The sequence below is a fragment of the Euprymna scolopes genome, chromosome 8 (assembly GCF_053919585.1).
Source record: "Euprymna scolopes isolate OS-2025 chromosome 8, ASM5391958v1, whole genome shotgun sequence".
NCBI lineage: Eukaryota > Metazoa > Mollusca > Cephalopoda > Sepiida > Sepiolidae > Euprymna > Euprymna scolopes.
In genome coordinates this window covers 57,439,875-57,461,900 of record NC_136489.1, presented here as the reverse complement: position 1 = coordinate 57,461,900, position 22,026 = coordinate 57,439,875, and the positions used below count along the sequence as shown (strand labels likewise).

Genomic DNA, 22,026 nt, shown 5'->3' with positions numbered 1-22,026 from the left:
TTTGAACCTTTTAATTTCTATCGGAGAAAGTTGAATATTTCATTTTATTTTATTTATTTATTTATTTTTTTTACTGCAAAACAAACATTTTTTATATATTTTTCAGTCCGTTCTTTTAATAATAATAAAACTTTTCACTGAGTATTTTCAAATATTTTAAAGTTAGCATTTTTCACGGCAGCTTTTTTTTTTTACGATTGGTGAATTTTCAATATTTTAGCACCGGGCGTAATTTATTTCTTTGAAATATATTTAAAACTTCAAGTGTTTGTTTTTTTTTTATAACATTTTAACTGTAAATAATTTACATGACGGGTTAGTTTTACTATACACATCGATTCGAAAAAGTTGTAAAAAAACAAAAACAAAAAAACCCAGATATATAACAAATAAAATATATCGATAAACATTGTATGATTTTCGAAGCGATTACACGTTTTAAAGTGAGTAAAACCACAAAAAACCTTTCCAGATATGGAGAAGAGTAACTTATCTTGCCTTTGATAAAATTTATTTGGTATATATTTGATTTTTTACCACTTTTTCGAATCTATGTGTATAGTAATACAAACCCCTAAAATCATATCCAGTTAGGTAGAAAAGTAACTTATCTTGCCTTTGATAACATTTATTTGTTTTATATTTGTTTTTCGATAACTTTTTCGAATCTATGTGTACAGTAATACAAACCCAAAATTTAATTTTACTTGGAAATAATATTTAAAATACACGTACGCACACTGCACAGGCACCCTTATTATTATCATAATAATAATAGTAATAATAATTGAAAAGAAAAACTGGTGTTGATGACATCGATTGGCACAGGGAAGATGGAAAGACCGAGATGGGAGAGTACTAACCAAATCTCCACTGGAAGTGTGCAGTTCAAATCTGGTACCGTGGGGAGACATTTTGTCACCCAAACCCCCGGAAACACCAATGGTGGTCAAGAGGTGGAGAACACTGGAAATCTGGGAGACTTGTTGACACTTGGTCTCCAGAGAACACCACAGGTTACTGCCCGTGAGTGATCGCTGATGATGGCCTGTGAGACAAATAATACGCTACACATTTTGATGACAAACATGGAGAAAAATGGACATAGAAGAACAGAAAACCAAAACTTTAAATATGACTTCTGTATTTAAAGTAATAGTTATTTAAATATTTCAACATATAATCTTGTGGGCAAAATCCAGCTTCCCAATAAGGGGCTCTCTGGATAGGAACGAATATTAAAATTGTCTCAGTCATGAAAGATTTCTCCTCCACCGACAAAGGGCAGAAAAAGTCAAATGTAGCATCAAACCAGATACTACACTGGGATCTTGTTCCGAAGGCCAAAAATATTTGTGTTTAATGTTTCTTTAATTGTTTGTTCTCTAAATTCATGATTCAGTTTTATCAGTATTAAATTGTATATTGCTTTAAAATTACATAGGTAATATTTATATTTTATATTGAATAAATCCAGTTTCAGTATTAATCGAACTGTGTTCCGTTTTCTTTTTAAAAATGTTTTATTGCTCTTTTTCAAATGGCCCTCATATAGTATTGGCAGTCTGACAAATCTTACCTACATTGCCTGCAGACATTTTTCAGTTAACAGGCCCGTTACTCTCGGTGGCCGTGGTTATACACGATCCACTATGACTATACAATTCCTATAACTACATACTTAGAAAACAGAACTATTAAACTTGACAGATTGATATGGGATAAGAGGAAGAAAATAGCAACCTTAGTAGAAGTCAGTGTCCATAACGATGCTACCATAAACGTAAATCGGAGGGAGACGATAACGAAATACAAAAGTCTTATGTACGACATAAAAAGAAACTGTAATCTACGGAAGATCTCCGCCATTTTAGTAATTATAGGAACAATATAAAATACAAGAGAGATACAAATAATTGCCCTTGAATTTTCTGGTTTTCAAATATTTTTCAAATAATATATATATATATATACAGGGTGACCCCAAAAAACGGGCTCCAACTCTAATTAGGCCCCGTTTTTTAGTGTTTTGTCCGAATGAAATGAAACTTTGGTCATAACTAGTTTATTATATTCAGAACATCACATCAAAACACTAGGTTCTTTGACCTTTTTTTCTCCGTTCTACAGTATATGTCCTAGATGGCCTCCATTTAGCTTTTGTTTTTTTTTTTGGGGGGGGTCACCCTGTATTATTGGAATAAAGTGGGCAGTATGAAAAGAACAAACAACAAAGCCTATCGTGGGTTGATTGGCAGTTGACGAGAACCGCCGGTAAAAAAAAAATTAGTCGATTTATTTTGCTTAATTAATTTATCTTTTTAATATTTAAGTTATTTGGGGGCTGATAGTGGAGGAAAAGGTATTTTTACTTTCTTATTTTTCAAATCACTTGGCTAAACGATTTATAAGCCAATGAAAATTGGAATTTTGAAATGGAAGCAGACGATATTCTGAATAAATGCGAGAAATTTATCTAGCTACCGAGGAAACATTAACTTATTGCCAAAAGAGGAATCTAATAACCTCGGAGTAATATCATGTTCTCTAATAGGTTCCATCCTCACGCAGAAAAAAACAAAAAATGTAAATATATTTCAACATCTGTGAAAAAAATCTGTCAACTGTATTCAGAAAAACAGTTTTGCGAAAATAAAAATTTATTGCCAGTTTTCTTGAAAAAATAACAAATATATAAAAATTAAAACTATAAAATATACTGAAACTGTTATTGAAAAATGCAAAAATAAAAATAACCTACAAAAAATCAATATTTAAACTTTTCTAGAAAAAAAATGTAAAAAAAAAATGAACAGTGTAAACTTTCCAAAAACATTCGCATATTTTTGCTAACATTTTTCAAAGTTAAAAAGTATTTATTAAAATTTAGGTAGTTTTTTTTTTTTGGGGGGGGTCATTTTTTTTTTTTTTTTTTAGTAAATCTTGTTAATTTTGTTTCTCGACGTTTCTTTTTTCGCTCGGCTTTTTTCGGCGGTTCTCGTAAGCTGTCGGTCAATCCCGCGAAAACGTCACAGAAATCCGTATCAAAATATTCATGAGTACCTAAAAAAAAAATAATAATAATTTAATTAAAATAGCTTTAGTTCTGTTGTCATAAGATCGTTATCCCAGAAATTGTCTTCTCTCTTTAAGAGGTTGGGTATGATCCATCCAGATATTACATCCTCTCTTATTTTATTCTATTTTGTTGAGGGTGGGTAGTATAGCTACTATTCTGCTTTCATAAACCCGTCCTCCAAGGATTTACATTCTCCTTTTTAAATGTCTTTTGGGAATACTGCCGGATATTGGAACCTCTGCTGGATAGGGGGAATGTATTAGCGGCGTTATTTAAAATAAGCATGTGTCTATTATTTATCTCCTTGCTAGAAAGTTGGGCAGAAAGCCAGATGCAATTTTCAGAAACCAACGCACTATGATAAGCCAACACTTGCATAAGAAAAAAAACAAAACAAAAACAGTATTTCTTAGTAGGGGCGGATCATGCGATTAATAAAAAGTAACCTTTTCTCAAAGAGTAGATAAAGCCTGGGAGAATTGATCTCCTAGAGCTGAACACAACCATATTCCCAGCTTGACAGCAACAAAGTTGTTGAATTGATTTTGTATTATAATTCTATAATACAACATACAAATGTTAATTTAAAAGCAAAGCTAATGCACACGGTGGACTATTGATTTTTTGGATTATGGGGAGAAACACAATAACACCTGATGCGTGAAAAGTATCGCTTAACGCTTCAATAAAGCGAGAAACCTTTGTTAATTAAAACCCATTATCTGAGTGTTATCTAACTAATAAAATCTCTACTTTCCTTATTTCTGTTGTAACATTACACTCGAGCAAATTTGCATAAAGCATCTTTCGAATGCGTCATTTATGCTTTAGAGTTCGGAGAAAATAATCATCATTTCAAATCCAACTCATTGCTATTTAATCTCATCTTTCATGAATATACCTTCTTTCTTCTCGACTCTCGATACTAACCTATCGATATTATATTTCTCTTAGTCAGTCTATCTGCTCAAAAATCTGGCTTTAATTTGGTATTGACTACACTTATGATATAGTGCAGCGAACAAAGTATTATGGTATCCGTTCGATGCACAATTGTTATTAATAGTGATTAGTCACAAAATTACAACATTTACTCAGTTTGGGGGAGAAAATACGGAGCCGATTTGGCTTAAATTTTGTATTAATCTTTGCTTTGATAATGTGTAGTGAATTAAGTATGATGGTATCCGTTCGATTCAAATATATATATATATATATATCTATATATATATAAAAATGTAATTTTGGTTCGTTAAAAGTGAATAAAACCATATTTCTACGTTACCAATTTAATTGAAATTTTCAGAAAATCTATCTGCAAAGTCAATGAATGTTTGCATGTTATTAAAATAATTTTACATTGCGAATTATAAAAATATTAATTAAAATATAAATATTTTTCGAAGTCGTTTCTGCGAGACTGCCCAATAATATTTCTGGTAACTTCCGTTTCAACTACTCTCGAATTACAAGATAAGTAAAAAACAAAAGTTACTCATGCAGGCAGTGATCCGTGCTGAAATAATAACGTTATTATTAAAAAAGACATTCTTAACATGGGAAAGGGAGGGTGTTTTGTACCTATTCTGTACTTTAACCTTACAATTGAATAAAAACATATAAAACTTTAATTAAACGTGGAAATACGATTTAAAAAATAGCGCGGATCACTCTCTGCATTAGCACAAAAAAATCCCATATTTTAAAAATTTAAATTAATTAATGTACTTACCAATTTTTAAATTTTAAATACCTTTATTTATGTTAAGACTTTTCACTCATGAAACATTACGTTTTAATTGTTTAGTTTCTTTTCTTTTTTGTTTACATAAAAAGGTTTGTTTTAACTTTTTCTAAACTGTTTCATTTTTACGACATGCCTCAACGTATTATAAACACCCTAACCTCCCCATGTTAAAAAAAACACGCCCTTCCATAAACCTCGAAAGCCGTTCTTAATATGGGGAGATTGGGGGGATGTTCATTCCGAAAGCCGTTTTAACATATGGAAGTTAGGGTGTTTATAATATGCTGGGGCGAGTCGTAAAATTAACGAAGTTGCTATCTATTATTTATTGTAAAAATTGCTTGAAATTTATTTATTTGACAAAAAAAAAATTACAATTTGGTACTCCTTGGGCGTTGAATTCCATGGCGACCAGCAGAAAAAAATAATAATCGCTCCCTTAGTCCCCGCCCCACCCCGCACGTAACATCTTTTATTTACTGACGTTGTCGTAACTAAACGATTATTTGTCACATTTACAAACATTTATTTATTTATTTATTTATTTTGAAAAATAGTTTTACTTTTTATGAATATTAAAAGAAAAATGGGTACTCATGCAGAGAATGATCCGTGTTGAAATAATAATGTTATTATTTAAAAAGCCATTCTTAACATGGGGAGGGGAGGGTGTTTTGTAACTATTCTGTACTTTAACCTTGCAATTGAATAAAAAAAAACATAAAACTTTAATTAAATGTGGAAATACGATTTTAAAAAATAGCGCGGATCACTCTGTATTAGCACCGAAAAATGTTACTAAACATTTATTAATAATTTCTCACTTTTACAAACATTTGAATTTAAATTTCTTTTTAAATGACGATTTTTTTTTAATAGTATTTGCGGATGGGTATGTTGACAACCCCCCCCCCCTCAAATGGTGTTTATTCCGAAATCCGTTGTTAACATGGAGAGGTTGAGGGTGTTTATTCTGAAAGCCGTTCTTAACAGTTGTGGAGGTGGACCTAATGTAAAAAATAAATAAATAAATAACTAAATCATTTACTGATAACTTCTCACTTTTACAAATATTTTTTAATTTACATGCGCGGATGAACAAATTGTTGAATAGTGCGAAAACAAAACGTTTTTGTAATAAACTTCGGGATAGTTTTTTGGGTAAATATTTACATTTAGGTCCACCTCCACAATTTTCTTTTTTAAATGACGACTTTTATTGATAAATAAATGTACTTCTTCGCAACTTTCATTGATAAATAAATCTACTTCTCTGCAACGGGCACTGAACCCCTCCCCTTTTTTTAATAGTATTTTCGGGTGAGTATGCTGACAACAAAAATCAGTTAAATTTTGCAAATAGCCCCCCCTCCAAAAGTGTTTTTATTCCGGAAGCTGTTCTTAAGATGAGGATGTTGGCGTGATTATAAGGTGGACATAATCTAAAAATAAAACCAAAAAATAAGACAAGTTTTTTAAATGATTAAAATAATTTCTCACTTTTACAAACATTTTTACATGCGCACATAAGCAACTGTTTTTTTAATTAACTTTTTTTTACTTTTTTTATCTAAAAATTATTAAATTTCAATGAATAGAATAATAAATCATTTATCATTAATATGTGTTTTTGGTTTTGTGTTGAATGAAACTTTTTTTTTCATTACAACAATAATGAACCAATTTAAATCTTCCGGCATGCGTTTAAGGGTTACGAAATTATCAATAAATCGTTTAGTTACTAAGCTAACCTCAATAAATAAAAAAAATGTTACGTGCGCATGCATTAGCTTTGACTGGGGGGTCTAAGGGAGCGACCATTAAATAATTATGCTGGTCGCCATGGAACTCAACGCCCAAGGAGTACATAAAGTGGCAATTATGCACTTATGTTATCGTGCTATTTTTAAAAATAGTATTTTCATGTTAAATTCAAATTTTACAAAATCTTTTTCTTTTATTAATTTGTTAGGTGAAAGTACAGATAACCCGGTCGGTTTCTAATGCGTGGAAAATCTAGCCCCCCACCCCAAAAAAGGGTTACTCTGGATAGTAACAAAAAATTTAAATTGCCTCAGTCTCGAAAGATTTCTTCTCTACTGAACGAGGAAAAAAATGGTGAAGTGTAGTTCATCTGTTTCTCTCCCCCTCTCTCTTCCTCTCTTAATATCTCTCTCTATCCATCTCTCCCTTTCCCTCTCTCAATCTATCTTTCTCTCTATATCACCCTCTCCATCTCTCTTTGAGCCCCTTTCTCTCTCTAACTCCCTCTATCTCTGTCTCATCCCTCTCTGTTTCTAACTCTCCCCCTCTCTCTTTATCTATCAATCCATTTATCTCTCTATCTCCTTCTTTCTCTATTTTCATCTCACTTTCTCTTTTCTATCTATATATCTTTCTCTCTATCTGTCCATCTGTAATCCCTCATCCTATTTTAGTCTCCTAAATTAATTACAGTGAATAAGGCATTGTAAAAACATGGATAAATCCTATTTTAGTCATCTAATTTACTGACTGTGAGAATAGAAGTTATTTGGAAATTACTGCTACCTTGAACAGCACCAGAAGTAACTGGTAAAACCTTTCTAATTAAATTGATTTTGGCAGCCATTTGGTAACAAAATGACATAGCCTTAGCCCTTGCTGCATGAGGAATACCTGCGACCTTGCTGCCAAGTAGAAGAATTATTTATTCTACTTTAAAACATTCAATTTTTCAAAAATCTCATGTTCGACATCTCCAAAATATCCAATATGGGGAAAAATATTGTAGAAATGCAAACTTATTGTTTAGGATCAATGCACAGTGGTACGCAAAAAATCACTTGAGGCTCTTGGTCGATCCTTGCAAGATTTGCGTGGCAATGTCAGACCATTTGTGAATGCAGTAATATTGCTTGCAGAAGATTTCAGACAAATGTTACCTGTTATTCTTCAATCAACATCAGCAGATGAAATAAATGCTTGCCTTAAATACTCTACTTTTTTGTTCCATGTGAAGACAATAAACTTAACTCAAAATATGCATGTCCAGTTGCAGACTGTTCGATCCGCACAAAAACTTTTGCATCACTTGTGGGAAATTGGGTACGAAAAAGTGCCAGCTGATCAGAGTTAAGGGAAAAATTCTTTGACTTTTAACTTCTGTAATTTCTGTTATTTTATTTCATCAAAAGAACAGTTAGTTTAAAATGTTTTTGCAGATATTCAAATTATAAGAATTCCACTTGACTGAGTGAATGAGCTATTCTTGCAGGTCAATACAAAGACGCCCATGAACTTAACGCTATTATTCAATGTAAAATTCCAAGTGAGGTAGTCAAATACAAATCCATCGACACTGTTGTGAAAGCAGATAAAGTGGTTAATTATCCAACAGCTATATTTGCCAAGGATGCCACCGCATGTATTGCAACTGAAATTTGGTGTACTAATTATCATGTTGTGAAATATAAACCAATCCAAGTTTTGTTTTTTCACATGGACAATTTATGTTACGTATTCAAGAGTTACCAAACCAGACATTCTCTATATCAGCTAAGAAAATGGAACAACAAAAACTGTGTACCCATGCAAAATGGAAAATTAAACCTATAAGAAACATGCTTTTTCTCATTTTGGAACTTTTTCCATTGCGCCAACTTGAGCCACAGCAACGCGTGGCAGGGTACAGCTAGTATATATATATATATATATATATATATATATATATATATATATATATATATTTCTTAAATCAGCCTTGACAGCCGTGTTTTAATATCTCTCCATTTCTTCTTTCTACGCAAAATTTATCTTTTTTTATAATATTATTTGAACTCATGCCCCTTTTTCCTTGTGCCAATTTGTGAATTATTCCACAGAATTCTGCCTTTTGGATTACTTTGAACCATCTTCCAATAACGCGATTCCTTTGGATTTTACTTGTGGAAATGGAAATTTAATCAACTTTTTTGGATTTTACCGTTATTGGATATTTTACCCTTCACCAGATCATCCATTCGCGTGAAACCACCTTTTTCTTCCCCTTATTCATTCTGCGTCACTATTTTTTTTACCAAGTAAGATCAATGACTTACTTGTAGTTTCATTAAATACTTTTGCAAGCAAAATCTGATCCCGAATTTTGCTAATCCCTACCCTCTGATGAGAAGGAAAGTTATTCTTCGAAACTTCGCGGATTAAGGACTATCCACTTATTTTGTACTTCCTTTTTAAAATTAAATGTTTTTAACACTTTTTCAAAGTGTTTTTAACATGTTTTATTAACTACTTGATCTTATATACATACATACATACATACATATATATATATATATATATATATATATATATATATATATATATATATATATATATACATACGAGGGGCATGCAATAAGTAATGCCTGTGACCCACTTCCAGTTGTCTGATCTATATGAAATTTTGCATGTGCAATGATTTATATGTCTAAGGGTCATATGGTAAATTACAGCTCTGGACTAATTGTGGTTTCTGTTTTATAGGTGTTTGAACTGAGTCAGGTGTGAAATGGAACCTATTGAATATCGATCAGTGATCCGGTTTTTGTATTTAAAAGGACGCACACCACAGGAGACTTTTAATAAAATGAAAGAAACTTATGGTGATAATGCCCCATCATATGACCTTGTAAAACACTGGCATCGTGAATTCAAACATGGTCGGAAGTCTGTGGAAACAGCTCCCAGATCTGGTCGCCCCCTTCTGTCATTGATGAGGCATCTGTCCGTAAAGTTGAGGCTGCCATTTTGGGAGATCGGCGCATTACTATTCGCCAAATAGCCCAAGATGTCAAGATTAGTACAGGGTTTGTGGAAACTATCATTCATGACCATTTGCATATGCATAAAGTGTCTGCCAGATGGATTCCCATGTTGCTCACACCCTTCCAGAAGCGAGAACGCGTCGAATGCTCGAGGATGAATTTGGACATTTGCCAAGAAGATAAGTCAAAGTTTTTCAAAAGACTGATTACACAAGATGAAACCTGGGTCCATCACTATGATCCAGAGACCAAAGCCCAGTCAATGCAGTGGAAGCACTTGGACTCACCACCTCATCACAGTCTTCTGGGACCAGGACGGAGTAGTGATGACATTTCCTGGCAAAGGGTATCACAATTACAGGAGCCTATTATGCTTCACTTTTGAGTAAATTAAGAGAAGCTATCAAAATCAAGAGGCGGGGCAAGATCAGAAAAGGTACCCTCCTCCTGCAGAACAACACTCTGGTCCACAACTCGCATGTCGCCAGATCAGAAGCATGGGCGTATTGTTATGAAATCCTTCTCCATCCTCCCTACTCTTCTGACCTTGCTCTCTTACTTTCACCTCTCCCCAGCCATGAAGTTGTTTTTGAAAGGAAAGTGTTTTCCAGATAATGCAGCATTGATTTTTAATGGAGGACCAACCTGGAGTGTTCTACAAAAACGGTCTCCTGAGCTGCATCAAACGATGAGAGAAATGCATAACTCTGGATGGTTCCTATGTAGAAAAAGACTAATAACTGTGCCAAGTTACTGCTATGGGAAGTGGGTCAGGGGCATTATTTATTGCACGCCCCTCGTATATATATCAGTTGTTATGTTTTTAATCTTATTTTATTATTTTATATTTTCATTTTTGTTTTTTGAATTATTTAGATCATTCTAATAACGCGTTTCTGCGAAGCGTCCTCTTTCCATCCAATTTTAATTTTTAGATTTTAATTTCTGTCTATTGTGATTTTCGTTTTAGCCTTAGTCGGTTGAGGTATTCATATTATGTTTGTTGATGTAAAGGAGCGATATTTATGGATAAACATGCGGTATTTTTAGGGTTCCCATTTATTTGTCTCCCAACGTGGGCAGGGTCAGACACAGGATCGGTTTTCAAAGTAGGGAAGATCCCTCTCCCCAAAAACGGGCACTCTGTGTAGGTACAAGAATAAGAATCAGAATTGTCTCAGTCACGAAGGATTTCTTTTCCACTGGCTCAGGGCAGGTGCAGTGCTGAAACAGATACTACATTGTATTTCCAGGTATTTCTTGGTGTTGTTGGTCTCATATATATATATATATATATATATATATATATATATATATATATATATATATACGAGCAAACAGTTAATAAAACATGTTAAAAAAAAACTTTGAAATTAGTTAAAAACATATTTAATCTGAAAAGGAAACACTAGATAAGTGGATAGTCCTTAATCGGCGGAGTTTCGAAGAAATACTTTCCTTCTCATCAGAGGGTAGAAATTAGCAAAATGCGGGATCGGATTTTGCATGCAAAAGTATTTGATGAAACAACAAGTAAGTCAAAGATCTTACTTGAAAACACAAAAAGTGAAGCAGAGGGAATATGGTGAAGAATATTCCATCTGCTTCACTTCGAAACTCCGCGGATTAAGGACTATCCACTTATCTAGTGTTTCCTTTTCAGATTAAATATGTTTTTAACTCATTTCAAAGTGTTTTTTAACATGTTTTATTAACTGTTTGCTCGTATTATAAGCTCTATCTCCTATTTGGTTTTATCGAGCTTTTACATCTGAGATAACTTTATAAATATTAATTCTTTAATATTTATAATATACTTTAATTTTATCATCTTGGATCATTTTGGTAAATTTAATTGTAATTTTTATTTTATTTTATATATATATATATATATATATATATATATATATATACATATATATACACACACACACACATATATATATATATATATATATATATATATATATATATATATATATATATATATATACTTTCTATTTGTTTTTATATAAGCAGTAATATGTTGCCACACACTCACGAGCATTTTAGGTGAGCTAGTTGCTAGTAACTAGAGACATCTTCGTGCGAAAGCATAGTTTGGCATTAACTCCTCCTTCCTTTGAATATTAATGGATATAAATTAAAAAAAATTAAATTAAAATTAAATTTAACAAAATATACAAATTAACTAATGAATATATGAAAGATTGGAGTAAAATATACGTCAATAATAATCACAATTAAATAATATTAATACAAAAGAATAGTTTAAAGGATATACAAATACTTTATTATTATTGTAGAATTTACTGATAACATTTAAAATAAATTACGTATGTAATCTAATTTTAATATATTAAGATACAATTAAAAATAATAAAAATTGGGAAATATTTGAATTCAATAAATTAGAGTAGAGTTATATAATTATGGTATGATAGCTAATAGACATACCAGCTAATCGTTAATTCGAATATTATAATTTAATTCGGATTATTAATAAATGAAAACTCAAATATAGATTAATTTATATTGAAATATTTTAATGTTCATACTTAATTTAAATAAATACTATAATCTATTAAAATAAAAATTGAATCAATAAATACATAATATATAATAAAATTATGAAAGTAGATAAATATCAGTACAAAATAAAACCGTTTAATAAAACTAGGCTGGATAAAGGAAAATAACTCATTTAAATTATAAATTGAATTATCGACCTTTGACTGATTTTAAACAAATTACAATAAAATATTATAAAGGGAAATTTACGTATATTGAGATAAGTAAGGTTAATGAAAAATAATTAAAAGACAATAAAAGAATTATAGTTATGCAATAATAAATTTAATTAAAATATTAATAAAATGTAATTCTATATGGGTATAGAATTTAGATCAAATCAACAATTGTTATTTCCAGAAATAAAAAAAATATATATTTTGTCATTAGTTTTGTATAAAATTAAGTAAATATATAAACATATATTTTATATATGTATATCTAAGAAAATACTCATAGATTATAATTAATAAGTTTATAACATATTGAATAAAATATTTTAGCAGTGTATATCAAAATTAATACAATTTATTATCACGGAAATTTTAGTGACTGTACTTGAAAATTTTAAATGGCGTAATAAAAGATAAAATAAAAGGTAATTGCAACTTTCCTTCCAATTTTCGGATTTTGTAATTATGCCCAAATCCATTTTGTTTTTTCTTTTGCTATTTCTTCTGAGGGGTTAAGAACAGAATCGATTCATTGGCTGATATAATAATTAAATAAATGTTTTTTTCGCTACGAAACAGATACTATCAAGAATTGTGAATATCAACGTAATTAAAGAAATAAATTGTAAGATGGTCAACATCGTGAAACTTGGAATATAGACTTTTGTTGTTTATCTTTATATGCTCTGTAATTACATTGGGCTTCATAAATTAGGGATTAGTATAAGGTAAAATATAATTGAAATAACATATTTTCACAGGAATTTATATATATATATATATATATATATATATATATATATACAGACCTTATTTTCTATAACTTACTACTTTATATATATGCGTGTATGTGCGCGCGTATATGTTATTTATGGTTTCCAAGGTGTCAAATACAACAGATCCAATCACAGATGTCCCAGCAGGATGATTATTGATTGGCTGGCATTATACTCGTCTTTCATTAAAGTAGAGTTTTTAACGACACTTTCATTTTCGGTCAATTGGGCGAAACGCTGAGATGAAGTCTCTGATATTATCATACGTTATGTTGTTTTGCAGCACAAGTTTCTTCATAAACAGTAATAAATGCGCGGCGACTACTTTAGCCAACCAATGTAAGTAAACCTTTTGTATTTACCAAATGTTAAAAGTTAATATTAAATTGATTTTCTTTTGAAATACGTCTTATAATATTTCTAAGAAAAAGTCTATGGAAAGTGCTGCGCAGATAACTCTTAATAGTAGAGTATAAAATCGACTTCGAAATCTAGTGGAACTGATCTCTTTTCTCCCCTAGAGGCATTTTATTACACGAGATATGTTATTAGTATCTCTCTCCATCTATTCATAGCCTTGAGCCCCCGAGTGGGGTATAGGTTATCTACAACATTGTAGATGCTTTGTAGCGAGTTCTTTTTTCGGGGTGAGGGTGCTGGCCACACGCTCAACCTTCCCAGAACGTACATACAGTGTCTAGCCTTCCTACATGATCACCCAATTGATACCGGCCAGGCTCAATGTTGCTTAACTTTGGTGATCTGGTGAGAATTGGTGTGTCAACGTGATTGTCTCTCTCTCTCTCTCTCTCTCTCTCTCTCTCTCTCTCTCTCTCTCTCTCTCTCTCCTCTATAATTATTTCCATGGAAGGTGCTCGAGTGAACTTCAATCTCTAATTCGGCCTCTTGTAAGACATATACATCGAAAAAGACTTCTTTTTTCCTCCATGTCTGGTGTCAAGTGGAATGTCCATGGACGCAGCTTATTTGCAATTTCCCTTAGATTATCGCATAGTCTTCAATTTCCAATGCCTTCAATTTCCAATGTCAACAAATATTTGCCCCAAACCGCGCCTTAATTAATCAAGCTTGCTGTATACTATCGATTATTATGCATCTTTCGACTTACAAAAATCCCATCTTATTGGCCCTTTTTCTCGGGTTGTTTCTGACCTTTTCCTCGAGTGGTTCCTAACATTGGTGACTAATAATAAAAAAGATAGGCGTTCTTTTTACTCGGAATCGTATGAAATCTACTCGACACTATAATATCATCCGCCGTTCGTTTTTTCTTCTGTTCGGTTGAGTTCAAACATTTCTGAGCGATACATCGAAACATAATTAATATTCTAACAATTAATTGCAAATTGCAGCAATAAGTGGATAGGGGTCGTGGGTTCATACCTTTTTCTAAAGAGTACCCAATAGAATTGAATGGATCCGATAAGATTTGGTTTTGTTGGTTGTTTTGTTTTACGGTGTATCAACCTCTTTCGGGTTATTTAATGCTGAATTCAGTAATTTTAGAAAAGATTTTTATTCTTTAACTTCTTTATATCTTCAAATATTTATTCATGGTGTTTAGTTTAATTGTTTTGGAGAAAGTGAGATGTTTTTGTTTTTCACTTTACAGAACATGACTGAGTTTTATAAAGGGAAAAACAATAATATCAATGTTTGGTGCATATGTGTTGAGAAAGCTAGTTACTTCATCCTCAAATTCGCATTTCAGAAGGCACAAGTGTAATTCAATGAGCCGAAAGTCAGGGACTAGTATTTATATCACATGTAAGCTATTCTACAAAACCCTACAGCTTTTGTTGATTTTCTATCCTGTTATTAGTTTTTGTAACATCTTAAATATATATTAGAAAATACCCGTCACAGTACAGCTTACATAAATTCCTCGAGCAGAACAGTTTAGCATAACGTCTTTACGAAGATTAAAATCACCATATAAAATCCTATTAAACCTTATGTCTTGAATTCATATTTTAATTTGGATCAAAATCTATCACATGATTTCGATTCCACAAAATGTTTCAAATTTAAGACTTAAGGTTAAGGGGTCTTAAGAAGAAATTGAATATCAGGGAATCTTATTTAATTAATATTTAATGATTGTGAATCAAATATCTGAAATTTTACTGGTTTTGGAATAAACTAGATCTGAGCCCGAATCACACAGGTTTTCAGTCCGTGTTGTTAATCACCAAGCCATCCAAAAATGAGAGTTGATTTAACTATAAACTTACATAGCAAACTACCACACGCATTTATTTGTAAAAATTAAAGCTTTTAAGAAAATATGATTTGACAATATGATTCTTCATCGATAGTATTTCGTCAGAAAGTGCACCACTCCTGGCGCCATTTTTCATCTTTACAGATATGTGCTAAGACGTAGTTGTATTATAACAATATTCGTTACTTACAACAGTTCAAACATTTCTGAGCGATACATCGAAACATAATTAATATTCTAACAATTAATTGCAAATTGCAGCAATAAGTGGATAGGGGTCGTGGGTTCATACCTTTTTCTAAAGAGTACCCAATAGAATTGAATGGATCCGATAAGATTTGGTTTTGTTGGTTGTTTTGTTTTACGGTCTATCAACCTCTTTCGGGTTATTTAATGCTGAATTCAGTAAACTTACAACAGTTTTATGACTATTTAAAATGTTATCATGAAAAGAAATTTAAGTTCATGGGAGTACAACGAAGAGGTGTAAAGGATAGACACAAACTGAAGCAAATTAAGATATGATGCAAATTAAGATATGATGACGGCGAAATAAGTCATGAAACTTCATGTTTATTGACTATATATATACAGTGCCGGCAAAAAAGAAAGTCCGCACTTGTAATTATTTCAAAAACTGACAATTTAAGCTAAATTTAATGTAATTGTTTAAACAAACTATACCTTATTAGATTTGCCTTCTATTCCTCTATAAGTTTACCCGTTCATATTTGACTTTTAATTGAAATATTCTAGTGTTCACGTCAATTTAAAAATTAACTTCAAATTGAGAAGGCAAAAAGAAAGTCCGCAGCAACAAATTCGCTTAAAACCGGCTTAAATTATCGCTCCTAAATCAGTTTAAAACATCCACCAACTAGCAACAAAGCATCTCTCATCGTAATTATTGTTGTTCCAGGTTATACAGCGTAACATTTAGTCTATATGCTACGACTTTCTCTTAGTGATCGTCAGGAGCTCATTAATCTCCACCTTTCTGTCTCATCCAATCGAGAAATCAGCCGCAGATTGAAATGTGATGAGAAAACGGCACGAAAGACTGTGCAAAACACCAAAACATCGTCGTACTAGATTTATTTCTAACAGGGTAGACAATGCTATCAAGATCAGCAGCCTAAGAAACAGATTTGAAACAGCTCACCAAATCCAACAACAGTGCAATCTTATTAAAAATGCTCTCTTTCTACTGTCAAGAACAGATTAAAGGAATTTAATTTACGAGGATATGTTGCAAGACGCAAGCCAATGTCTTATGTAAAGAATAGAAAGCGCCGTCTAGAATTCGTCAGATGCAATGAAGATCATGACTCTTCTTATTGGTCAAAACTGCTTTTTAACGACGAAAGCAAGTTCAATATGCTAGGCAGTGATGGTAGCCAGTACGTGAGTCAGAGGAATGACGAAGAATTTAATCCTAAGTGCTCAGTTTCAACGCTGCAAGGTGGTGGAGGTACAGTTTTGGTGTGGGGCATTATTAGTACCAATGTCACAGGCCCTATAGTTCGCTTGCAAGGTCGAATTAATTCGACCAACTACATATATATGTTGACTGAGCATTTTCTATCCTACTTTGGTCGAAATTTCATGCAGGATAATGCTCCCATTCACACAGCTGACAATGTCAATAGGTTCTTGGAAGAGCATGATATTTCGTGTTTGGATTGGCCTGCACAATCGAAAACATATGGCATTACATCAAGCAACAGCCATGCAATGATAAAATTTCAAATTTGGAAGAAGTTTGAACAAAAATTAAAGAAAAGTGGGATGTCCTTTCCACCAGAGTATTGCTGCTGTCTAATTCAAGGAATTTCCAAATGATTGCAGACTGTCAAATTGCAGAAGGGCTATGCTACTAAACATTAACTAGTTCATTGTGTTCCTGTTGTGTTTCTGTTGTATTAATGTCCTCAAGTTACATTCAAATAACAATTTTCTATGTGCGGACTTTCTTTCTGCCTCCTCAATTTGAAGTTATTTTTATAAATTGACGTGAACACTAGAATATTTCAATTAAAAGTCAAATATGAACAGGTAAAATTATAGAAGAATAAAAGGTGAATCAAATGAGGTATAGTTTGTTTAAACAGTTAAATTAAATTTAGCTTAAATTGTCAGTTTTTGAAAAAATTACAAGTGTGGACTTTCTTTTTGTCGCCTGTGTATGTATATATATATATATATATATATATATATATATATATATATATATATATATGTTTTTTACATGGTAGTCACCACTTATCAAGGCCCGGGGGCCACTCGGAGATAAGGGTTATTGCGTGTACAGTAATCAATGGCATAATATCGTAGTAATCGTTAGTATTGGAGATTTGATAAATTGGATTACTTAAGGGGGCGATTTATCAGGAATTTGTTTATGTTGGACTTGAAGACATCCAAGTTGTAGTCAGGTGGAAAACAGGCAAACGAAAGAGAGTTCCACAGGCGTGTACTCCTAAGAAAGAAGCTTTGTTCATGGAATCTACGTTTTGATTTGATCACAGATAAAGAGTGGGGAAAATTATCGATAGCAGTTTCAGTTAGACGGATGTTTTTCGTGAAAGATTGACGAGGGGGGACCAGGGATTGGAGCATAGGCGGACAATTGCCATGGAAATAACGATAAAACAAAGACAGGCTCGCAACGTCTCTTCTGTGGGGGAGAAGTTGCAGAGAAGAGAAAAGGGCATCTCCCACTAAGCTACGATGTCTATTTTGTACTCTGTCAAGGCAGGATAAGCTGCTTTTTTAGAAACGTCTGCCAAGATGTGGCAGCAGTACTCCATCCTTGGACGTAGTTGACTTTTATATAGATAGAGAATTGCATCATTAGTGAGATATCTATTGGAGCGGTAGAAGGCTCCCACCATTTTTCCAGCGACCTTGCAACAGATTTGATGTACGTGTTCCATTTCAGATCAGGAGTAAAGGTCAAGCCCGGAAGCGTGTCAAAACAATAAGCCTCTCCAAGACGAGACCCATCCATTTCAATTGATGCCAGATGTGGATCAGAGTGTTGATGATGTAAAGATAGGAGCCTGGTTTTAGATGCATTAAAAGTAACCAGTCACCTCTTTCCCCACTGTACTACGCACTCAAGATCAGAAGAGAGGGAATCAGAGAGAACTTTGTCATTTACAACCTTTGATATGTTGCCGTAGATGGTCGTGTCATCAGCATAGATGTCAACGAATGATTTAAGTATGTGTTTTGGGAGATCATTGATGTAGACCAGGAAGAGAGTTGAACCCAGGATGAACCCTTGAGGGAATCCAGCATTAATATTGTGTGCTTCTGATTTATGCCATCAACCACTACTCTTATGAGCCTATCAGAGAGAAACGATTTAATAATTGAGAAAACATTTCTAGTTATACCGTAGCTGGAAATCTTGTGAAGTAGGCCTTTATGCCATACCTTATCGAAGACCTTTGATATGTCACGAGTAATTGTCCTAGAAAGGAATCCTTTGTCGAGAGATTCACTATTCCTATGAGATATAACCGTTACCACATCTGCTGTAGATCTAGCAGAACGGAAACCATATTGCATATCACTAAGAAGGTTATTTCTGCTGAGGTGGTTGACTACTTCTTATTCAATATGGATTCCAGGAGGGAGGCCTCTTCAGTCCCGGATGACAAGTTGGTGACTCAAACAAATTACCGGTTGGCAAACCTAAACTGCTTAAGGAGGAAATAGGCTTTGTCTATCCCCTGGCTTTCATGCTCCTTCTTTGCCTATTAGTCAGGCGTAAAGGTGCTATTACAAGGACTCGGCAGAATCACTCAATGGTTGACCTTGTTTCCTGACTAGGACAATGAACGCCGTCCCCCCCCCCCGCTCCCGCCACATCCCATCCCCCTACTCTGGACACTGTGAGGGTGTTTCAGTACCATGTATGCCGGTACGGTTGGACTGGGCTGACTTTGTCTAATGGATTGAGGGTACCGGATTGATAGTTCCTGACTGCTGTTTCCGACTAATAGTACTGGTGCCCTAACTCTTTGGTAGTGCTCAGAGCGGCTGCTCCATCAACAGTTGTAAAATATCGGGATGATTGTAGTGCCATGTCGCGCATGGAAAGGGACCCTGCACTCATCATCGGTGAGATTTCCTGAGGTCACAATGCTGTAGTTGAGGACAGCTGATGGTCTACTTGTATTGCATGTCTGATATTCTGCACAACCACTTGTCCAACACCCCTCACTTAACTCTAACTGAAACTTTTAAATTAAATAAAATGAAATGACAGCTCAAGCATAAGTTACGTTTAAACCAGGACCAACCTCAAAGAAAACCAACCTAGTAGTGTGGTAAAATGATCCATTTTGAGTAATCACCACACTGCTATCAAAGACATTCACTTCGGATTTTACCATGTAATTTGAATGTGAATTTTTATATCCTTTTCATCAACGCTCCTTACTCTATGACATATGAATACATAAACAACTTTTAATTGTGATTTTCCATGTCTCACTGACTTTAGCAAATAAGGTGTAAACCATTATAACTATTTGCTAATATTTTATCTTCTGAAGAGATGGTAGACATCGAAATCCTATAGGATAGGGAGTTATCCTATAATATTTCAAATGTATTCTTTGTCTTACATAGAATGATAAAAATCTTTTTATTTGAAATTCAAACATTTCACGTCATAAATTTTTAACTTCATTGAATGATTAAAATTATATATATATATGAAATAATAATAATGAGTATAATGTCGTTTATCAAATTCCGTCTGTGCTTGTTTAGAATATCACGTCAGCAAATATTTGGGCTTGACGATGAATGCTCTGGAAAAACACTGATTAATGTTTAAAATATACAAAGGAAAAATGATTTGCGGTGATTTTAAATGGTACTTTTTCTTTCATTATACATTGACCTCATCAATCAATAAGAACAAAAATAAATAAAATGGTGAGATACACCCGGGCTTGACCAGGGTATCATTTGATCGGTAGTCGAATGCCTTACCACTGAGCTATACCTGCAGATATCAATAATTCGGGGGGGGGGTAAGAATAAATGATTTGCTAAGATTTATTATCTCCCTTGCTAGTGTAACATATAAAAATTCCCTTGTATAAATTCTTCTTTGTATCTATAAGAAAGAAAAAACTATTTTTAGGATCGGATTTTTTTTTTCGATGCTTATCGGATGATTTTCTCACAAAACATATCAAAGAACACTGCCAGACATATAAATCACCTTTGCGTGAAATTTTCAAAGGATAACCTCAGCCGTTTGGGAACCTATAAGGAAAGAATTCACACAAACAAAGTGACTTTTATGTATCATGTTCTTACTTGTGTCAGGTCATCAGATGTACGAGGGGCGTGCAATAAGTAATGCCCCTGACCCACTTTCCATAGGAGTAGATCAACGAAACTTGGCACATTAGTCTTTCTCTACAGAGGCACCACCCAGAGTTATGCATTTCTCCCATCGTTTGATGCAGCTCTGGAGACCGTTTTTGTACACCACCCCAGGTTGGTCCTCCAACCACGACCAGAAATCAAGGCTGCATCATCTGAGAAGCGCTTTCCTTTCAAAAACAACTTCATGGCTGGGAAGAGGTGAAAGTAAGAGGGTGCAAGGCCAGGAGAATAGGGAGGATGGGGGGAAATTTCATAACCACACGCTCATGCTTCTGATCTGGCGACATGCGAGTTGTGGACTGGAGCGTTGTCATGCAGAAGGAGGGTAACTTTGCTGATCTTGCCCCGCCTCTTGATTCTGATAGCTTCCCTTAATTTCCTCAAAAGTGAAGCATGATAGGCTCCTGTAATGGTGGTACTCTTTGCCAGGAAATCTGTCATTACTACTCCGTCCTGGTCCCAGAAGACTGTGAGCATGACCTTGCCAGCGGAAGGCTGCACCCTTGCCTTCTTTGGAGGTGGTGAGTCTTCCACTGCATTGACTGGGCTTTGATCTCTGGATCATAGTGATGGACCCAGGTTTCATCCTGTGTAATGTCTTTTGAAAAACTTTGACTCATCTTCTTGGCACATCTCCAAATTCATCCTCGAGCACTCGACGCGTTCTCGCTTCTGGACGGGTGTGAGCAACATGGGGATCCATCTGGCAGAAACCTTATGCATATGCAAATGGTCATGAATGATAGTTTCCACAGACCCTGTACTATTATTGACATCTTGGGCTATTTGGCGAATAGTAATGCGCCGATCTTCCAAAATGACAGCCTCAACTTTACGGATAGATGCCTCAATGACAGGTCTGGAGCTGTTTCCACAGACTTCCGGCCATGTTTGAATTCACAATGCCAGCGTTTTACAAGGTCATATGATGGGGCATTATCACCATAAGTTTCTTTCATTTTATCAAAAGTCTCCTGTGGTGTGCGTCCTTTCAAATACAAAAACCGGATCATTGCTCGACATCAACAGGCTTCTTTCACACACAAGATTTCCAGCTACGGTATAACTGGAAATGTTTTCTCAATCATTAAATCATTTCTCTCTGATAGGCTCATAAGAGTAGTGGTAGATGGACAAAAATCGGAGGCCTGCAATATAAATGCTCGAGTCCCTCAGGGGTCAATCCTGGGCCCAACTCTCTTCCTGATCTACATTAATGACCTCCCTAAA

The 22,026-nt window shown here is 33.8% G+C and overlaps 1 protein-coding gene across 4 annotated transcripts in view; it reads left to right on the top strand.

The window, feature by feature from the left end:
* LOC145283588 (uncharacterized) overlaps positions 1-22,026 on the top strand; it is a 148,934-nt gene that overhangs the window by 65,193 nt on the left and 61,715 nt on the right. The window contains exon 1 of one of the 4 annotated variants that reach the window (XM_080132513.1): positions 13,343-13,472. The exons of the other annotated variants lie outside the window; for them this stretch is intronic. Within the exon in view, the coding sequence (XP_079988639.1) occupies positions 13,376-13,472 (97 nt within the window). The 5' untranslated portion in view covers positions 13,343-13,375. Of the gene's footprint in view, positions 1-13,342; positions 13,473-22,026 lie in introns of those variants that run through there. 4 annotated transcript variants of the gene reach the window in all.